Source organism: Pteropus vampyrus, unplaced genomic scaffold (assembly GCF_000151845.1).
Source record: "Pteropus vampyrus isolate Shadow unplaced genomic scaffold, Pvam_2.0 Scaffold388, whole genome shotgun sequence".
NCBI lineage: Eukaryota > Metazoa > Chordata > Mammalia > Chiroptera > Pteropodidae > Pteropus > Pteropus vampyrus.
This window is the reverse complement of record NW_011889169.1, coordinates 1,108,846-1,116,588: the sequence shown is the minus strand read 5'-3', so window position 1 is coordinate 1,116,588 and position 7,743 is coordinate 1,108,846. Positions and strand designations below refer to the sequence as shown.

Here is a 7,743-nt window from a genome sequence, read left to right as displayed (position 1 = left end):
TCAGACCCCCAGAGCCATCAATGCCCCTGAGCTGCTGATCTTCTTGAAGCGGTTGGCAGCGCTGACGGCAATGAAGTTTCTCTGGGGGATGAGGAAGAGAGGGGTCCCAGTCAGCGTCAGGGCAAGGGAGAAGCTGTGGACCACTGAGTATCTCCTAAGGTCCCCTTCACTCCAGGAGGGCCGGATGCCAGGGAGGGTGCAGTGCCCAAAATGGCCACAGGAGGCACCATGGCATTGCATCTTCCAGGATTCCTTCATTCAACAGATTTGTCAGCCAGACCTGAATACTGCTCTGCTCAAAATACTCCAATGGGTCCTATTTCACTCCAAGTAAAAGATAAACCCCTCACCATGGCCCACGAGTCCCTCCATATGCGGCCTCCTGCTCTTCTCCAACCTCTCTCCCCCACTCTCGTGCTCATTCCACCCCTACCGTACTGGCTTCCTACCTGTTCCTCACACTTGCCAGCCACGCTTCTGCCTCAGGGCCTTTGCACTAGTTGTTCCCTCTGCCAGGGACACTCTTCCCCCGGGATCGCACCGCTCATGTCTCACCTCCTTCAAGACTTTGCGCACTTGCTCCTTCTCAGAGAGCCCTCCCTGACCACCTACTTAGAAGTACAAGCTCTCCTCTGGCACCCCTGACCATCTTTATTTTTTTCTAGAGCCCTTTCTTAACCCCTTTTAAAAACTCTCCATCCCCTACCAAAAGTAAGTCCACAAAGACTGAAATCCCTGTCTCCTTTATCCATTGGTGTATCCCCAGTGCCTAGTAGTAGAGGCTCAATAAACATTTGTAAAATGAAGGGAGGAAGCCTGTGTTGAAGTCAGAGACCTTTTCCTGAGCTGAGCCCCAGATGGACGCCCCTCCTAAGGGTGGAGGAGGTGGGCGGAGGGTCAAGAACCAGCCCAGGACAAAGGGAGAAAAGTCAACTCTGTTTTCCAGACAAGGCCAGCCCTGGTCAACAGAACCTGCCAAAGCAGGGCTGGTGGGGCCTGGGATCTGGTGCCAGGAGCTCTTCCTGCCTTGCAGCCCTTCCCTCCCCCAACCCCCAGCCCAGCAGTACCTTCCAGCGCCTCTTCATGAGGTATTTCTTAAGCAAGATCTGGGACTTGAGGCGTCGATTACAGCGCTTGGCTTTCTCTGCCAGGTTGTTGAGCCAGGGGTGGGCGAGACACTGGGCAGCGCTCATGCGGGCCCTGTGGGGAGGGGGCAGCATGGCAAGGGTGGGTGACATGCCCATGAGGCACCAGAGTCCAGCTGGCCTCCAAGCCCAGTTCCCACCCTGCCTGCGCACGCATGCACTGGGCTCTCACACACAGGGTTCACATCCTACGGTGAACCTCACCCCTGGTCCTTGACGATGAGGTTGGAGACAAAGTCTTTGGCCTCATCTGACACAGCCTCGAAGGTCTCCTCATCAAAGTACCAGTTCCCAGATAGAACATTGTTTAGGGTCTCTGTGTCATCATCTCCCAGGAAGGGGGAGAGGCCGCTCAATCTGGAGGGAGGGGATGGCAGGGGGCAAGGAGGTGAGACTGGAGATGCTGAGTCACCTTTGGGGGTTTGGGGGGGTGGGGGCAGAACCTAGGAGGCAGCACCATGTGCTGAAAAGACCCCCAGCCTCTCGAGTGGGACAGACCTGAGTTTGAATCTGGCTGGGTGACCTTGGGCAAGTCACTTCCCCTCTCTGAGCCTCACTCTTCTCATCTGTAAAATGGGCATAATCATCCCAGCTTCCCAGGGTTACAGTGAAGAAGAGGAATAGTGAATGCACAGAAAATGTCCACTACCCCTCTGCCCCCACCCTGGTTCACCAGAGATCTGCTGTCCAGAGCCCTGGGCTGGGATACTGTGCCTTTAGGGGCCTTGGTTTCTCCCTCTATACAGTGGGTACAAAGTTCCCCTTTCCTGGTTCTCCCTAGCACTCCCAACCCCCAGCAAACCCCTGACTGAGCAAGTGGTGATGTGGGACCACCTCACCAGAACCCCAAGGCCAATCTTAGCCTCAGCTGCCCACCCAGGTGCCCCAACCCCAGGAACATCATGCTCCCTCGGGGCTCACAGCATGTAGGTGATGACCCCCATGCTCCACATGTCTGTCTTATCGGAGATTTGGTCGTAATTCACCACCTCAGGTGACAGGAACTCTGGGGTCCCAAAATTCACCTTCAGCTTCTCGTTGGGGTTATACCTAGGAGTGAGACCAAGAGCTCAGAACACAGATCCCAGCCCATTCACAGGTACCTCCACCCTTGCCTTGCCCCCTGCCCTCCTCAGAGGCTTGCCTTGCCCTCCCCACCCCCCTAGGCGGTACCTCCGTGCCAGGCCGAAGTCAATGATCTTCACCAAATGGCCTGTGGTGTTGACGCACAGGATGTTCTCTGGCTGAGGAGAAGGGGTGGCCTGGATTGGCCTCTGACCTGGCTCACCCTCCCTCCCCTTCCAGGTCCACCCACATCTCAGGCTCCCTGAGCCAGAGGCCCAGGCTGCCAGAATGGGCAGCCCATCCAAGACCCTCAGACCCGCCTGCTCCAGGCACAGATGAAGATCCCAAGGGCCCGAGAGGGACTCAGAGAAGACCTCGTAGCACAAGGCTTCTGGCTGGGTTCAGGTGGGATTTCCCTTCATTTAGGGCCATGAAAGATGGCCCTAAATGAAGGGAAACAATGTTCCAGCAATTCCAAGGATGGCGAAACAAGCCTTCAGAGGATAGTACCCTGGGCAGGAGGCCCATCCAGGGCCACCAGGTACATAGAACTCCAGAGACCAGAGAAAGAAAACACCATCTCAGGGCTCTCGGAGGGAGCCTCTTGGGAACAGAGGGGCTTCACGCTGCTTCTGGCATGCTCTGCGATGTGCCACGCTTATCTCCCCAGTTAGGGAGGATAGTAACACCTATAAAACGTCAGGCCCTGTGTCCATCCATCACTTTCCATGTGTTAACTCATCAATCTTCCCAACAGCTCTATGAGGCAGAGATTGTCACCATCCATCCTCATTTCACAATTGAGAAAACTAAAGCTCAGACACAGAAGTGACTTGACCGTAGTCACCTAGCAAGTAAGTGATGGAGCCAGGACTAGACCTCAGGACTGTCTGACTCTAGCAGAGGTCTCCTGACATCAGTCTGCCTGCCTCTGGGCAACAGGGACCCACAGTGAACTCTACAGAGTGGGGGCTGGGGCAGACAGGACACTTGTGGGTTGGCTCTTCCAGGATAAGAATCATCTTCTCCCAGCCCTCTTGCTCTCCACCCTCAGTGTCTAGCAAGTGGGTGCTCAGGCGAGGCTCCCAGAATCCTGTGCTCCAAGCACAGGTTAGCATATGAATGAAGTTACTGCGAGGCTAGTCCCTCCCCACTCTGGACCTCCATCTCTTCTTCATATAACACAAGGACATGGGACAAATCTGAGGTTACAGGGCAGAAACATTTTAAGTAGTTAACAATGGTTAAAAGGCAGGAGATTTTACAAGAAAACCCTGATATCCTGATTGTCAGGACCTCCTGAAACACCAGAAGCCCCGGCCACACAGCCACGCGTTGCTTGAGTGAGTTGCTTCTGACCCCTGAGTCTGGGCAAAGGTCCTCCAGTTCCCCCAGGCCTCCACTGCCCCAACATACCCTTTAATTCGGTTCTGTTACTCATCTGGGCTCTGTGGGCATTTGATTGGAGGCCCTTAACAACATGCTTCCTGAAGGCCCTTTTCCAACTGATGCATTCACTCGGAGCAGGACACTAATGGCTTTAATAGCTCGACCTGGTGTCCCACCAAAATGGGGGGAAAAAAAAGGTCCCGGGGTACAATTATTTGGGGAAACGAGACAGACTCAGATCTGTTGGAGGACATGAGACTTCCCGAGAAGCCCCGGCCTGGGAAATGGTTCACCCAACTTATTTGACAGTGATTGACAGTGATGCCCTTTTTTGATGAAAAACTTATCGCTATCCTGAATAAAACATGTTTTAGGGTACAGACTTAAGGCTGAGCTTCTTCCCAGAGCATTGCATTTTCATTGGGGACCCTGCTCTACCCTAAAGAGATGGACTTTTCTTGGGGAATGGCAGGCCTCCAATGCCATAGTGCTGTCCAAAAACTCAGGGGTCACCCTTCCTTTCTTTCCTTCCCTCCTCCTCCCTTACCCCAACCCAAACCATCAGCAATCAGAATGGCTCTGCTTTCAGAACCATCCGTGCCTGGCCACTTCCCATCCCTCATCGCCTCTGGTTCCTGCTCCACCATCTCTCTCCTGGCTTATTACAACAGCCTCCTCAATTCCCTCTGCCATCTTGGCCCTATTGAAACCCATCTCTTTACATCCCCACTTCCTCCCTTGTCAGTGGGGATGACAGAAGCACACCTGCTCCAGTGGGTTGTTGTGAGGGGCGCTCACTCTGGGCTGCAGGATAGGTGTGGCCAGCAGCAGCAGCAGCCCCCTGGCCCGCTTCAGACCTCTAACACTCTGGCCTTTGCCGGCTTCTCCAATTTCACCTTGTACGTCTCCTGGTTAATTTCACGTACTTTGTCATAACACTTTTAACAGTTTAAAATGATCTATTTATGGGTGTCTGTTTCCCTCACTAACCTGCAGGCTCCTCGGGATGGGGTGGGCCCTTCGCCATCCCTAACGCCTGTGCCCCCCGCAACAGCACACTAGTTTCTATCAAAAGAACGAATGCAAGAACTGTCAACCTCGGCGATGGGTGCCAACCCACCTCAGTGTGCACATTTCATCTCCATTCGCCTTGCCACTTATCCCACGAACATTAACACCTGCCGTAAGGTGGGGAACAGCCGGCACTCATGCGGCTCCGACCTGCTCCACACCACGGCCCACGTCAGTGAGCTCCAGAGCTCCAGGCAGATACTACCAGCTGATTATAAAATCTATCGCTCCCCCTTTTTAGTTGCTAGGTGCAAGGTACCGAGCAAGGTCAGAAGAGGGATATAAATATTCTTTCATTAGACAATTTTGTTAGTGCCTACCACATGTGTATTGCTGCAATGACATTATACTTATTAATTTGTTTGGCTGACTCCCCTTTTGGAACGTAAGCTCACAAAGGCAGACATTTTGATCTAGTTTGTTCACCCTGGATCTCCACCACCGAGAACACTGCCTGGCATGTAGTCGGCCCTCAACAAATATTTGTCAAATAAATGAATAAACACTCAAAGTGCCTCTCAGGGCTCAGCACAAAGGTAGGTGCTTTTGCAACACTTATTAGTAAGTTCTGTGTAGGAGGCACTGAGCTTGGGGTTCGCAGGGCTGCAAAAGACCCTTTCAACAAGTACTTAGTACTAGACTAGAAACTCCTGAAGGCTGGGACCATTTTTGTCCTCTGTTCTCTGTACCCTGACTCCCGATATTTAGTAAGTGCTCAGTAAACCCTTTCTGAATCTGTAGATGGCAGGATGGATGGAGGAAGAACAGGAGGAATGGGAGGATGGAGGGATGGCTGGTTGCAACACTGATTTCAAGTGGTCGGATGCTGCTCCTGACCCCTCCCAGGAGGCCCCAGCCCCAATACCTTGAGGTCCAGGTGCAGAACCCTCATCTTGTGCATGAAGAGGATCCCATCGCAGATCTGCCTGACAAACACCATGGTGTCCACCTCGGTCAGCTGATAATCCTCATCCACAATCCTCTCGAAGAGCTCGCCGCCCTCGATGCTGCGTGCACAGACCCCTCTACAGGCTGCTTCTGGGCCTCTGACACCCCCACCCGGCCCCCTGCCCCCACTGCTGACACTCACTACTCCATGAACAGGATGATCTCATGCGAGGTCTCAATGGCCGCATACAGCTGGATCAGATTACGGTGGTTTAGCTGATTCATAACCTCTATCTCAAGCATCACCATTTCCTGGGAAACCAAGAAGTCAGGAGCACATCTAAGCATCATCACTGTCTGCTCTCCACCCTCCATACCCACGCCCTTCACAAGACCTTGCCTGGACCACTGCCCAGCCTCCTCCTCGCTGGCCTCCTTGCCTCTCACCTCTCCCCACCCCCAACCCTATGTCCTCACCACCCCCAGTCATTCCTGCTGGGACACCATTCCTTTGCTGATCTTTCTCTCCTCCTCCTGACTGAACAATGGGATGCCCGAGGGCCCAGTCCTCCTTGCTCATCACTCCCCTCCCTATTCTCTCCCTGGGCATTCCCCTCAAGCCCTATGACTTGACATTCCATCCGAATGTGATTGATCTCCAAATACATATCTTTGCCTCTGAGCGTTCCCCTGAACTCCAGACACCTATATCTCCAACCACCCAACTGCCTTTTCATTTAGATGTCTAATAGGCATCTCAAATCTATTATGTCCAAAATTAAACCCTTGATACCATCCTTTCTCCACAATTGAGTTGCCCTCAGCAAAAGGAAATCCCTCTTCACCCAGGTGTGCAGGACTGAAAGTTAGGAGCGATCTCAGACTCCTCTCTTATTCTTGCTTCCTCACACCCCACATCCCATCCGTCAGTAAATCCTTTGACTCTACCTACAAACTAGATTACAAATCCAATAATTTTTCACCTCCTCCACCACTGCCTTCCTAGCCTAAGCTGCTATTATTTGTCACTTTTAGAAAGTTTACAAGCCATTGCAAGCCATCGGTAGCTTGAAATCAGCTATGGTAAAAATATTTATGCCATGGAAATCGGCAAATGCTACAAATCAGGTCTCTCCCTTAAACATCCCCCTCCTGCCCCACCCAGAGAACTGTATCAACGCCCAAACTGTTCCATTTCTCCTGTTATTCCATTCCTTCATTCACACCTCACCTTATGTACATGCCTCAGAGAGGTCTAACCTCGCCCAGCTATCTGAACAGCATCCATTGGCTCCATGTTTGCTGTCCCTTACCTGATTTTATTTTCCTTCCTAGCATTTCTCAGTTCCTGACACTATGCTTTTTGTTTTGTTTTGTTTTGTTTTGTTTTGTTTTGTTTTGTTTTGTTTTGTTTTGTTTTGTTTTGTTTTGTTTTGTAGCTGTCTGTTTCTCTTCTCTAGCATGTCAGCCCATGAGGGCCGGGATTTTTTGAGTTCCCTGCTGTGTCCCCAGCACCTTGCACAGTGAAAATTACTCAATAATTAATTAAGCAATAGCTGCCTCCAATTAATTTACACAGCACATATGTATTGAATATCCACGCTGAGCCAGGTCCATGATAGAGGCCTGGGGACCTACAGTCAAAACTATGGATCCAGGGTGAAGTGGAAGAGACAGAGTCATATAGAAAATACATGCCTTCCAAATGTGCTTGGAGCTGCGATGGGAGTTCAGGGCTACAGCACTCTGGAGCTGCTTCTCAGACTTTCTGGGCTCCAGGCCTCTGAATGTGCTGTGGTCTCACTTCTTAGCTCTTTCTTCCTCAACTCAGAGGTCCTCAGCAGGCACCTGCTATCTCCAGTGCTCAGGTCTTTCTTCCCACAGTCCCCTGTGCTTGAAACTCTCTTCCCTGACTTCTCCACTGGACAACAGCTCCTCCTCCTTCACAGCCCCTCCTTTGTCCCCTTCTTACTGCCTCCACCCTAACTTTCCTAAGTTACAGCTCACCGCACCAAGTGGCTAGGTTGTCATTACGCCTCACACACCGAACTACCTCAGTACATGTGAACCTCTGCCCATATTCATTCATTCATTCATTCATTCAACAAGCCCTACTCTCGGCCTGCTCTGAACCACGCCTGGGCTGGGTGCCGGAGGCAGAGATCTAGACCAGGCCTGTTTCACC

The 7,743-nt window shown here is 52.0% G+C and overlaps 1 protein-coding gene across 1 annotated transcript in view; it reads right to left on the bottom strand.

Annotated features, from left to right (window-relative positions):
- MYLK2 (myosin light chain kinase 2) overlaps positions 1-7,743 on the bottom strand; it is a 14,117-nt gene continuing 6,374 nt past the window's right edge. Inside the window, exons 6-12 of the mRNA XM_011380175.1 lie at positions 5,761-5,870; positions 5,536-5,677; positions 2,319-2,389; positions 2,067-2,195; positions 1,350-1,502; positions 1,068-1,200; positions 1-81 (exon numbers count right to left, since the gene is read on the bottom strand). Coding sequence (XP_011378477.1) covers positions 1-81; positions 1,068-1,200; positions 1,350-1,502; positions 2,067-2,195; positions 2,319-2,389; positions 5,536-5,677; positions 5,761-5,870 — 819 coding nt within the window. The remainder of the gene's footprint in view (positions 82-1,067; positions 1,201-1,349; positions 1,503-2,066; positions 2,196-2,318; positions 2,390-5,535; positions 5,678-5,760; positions 5,871-7,743) is intronic.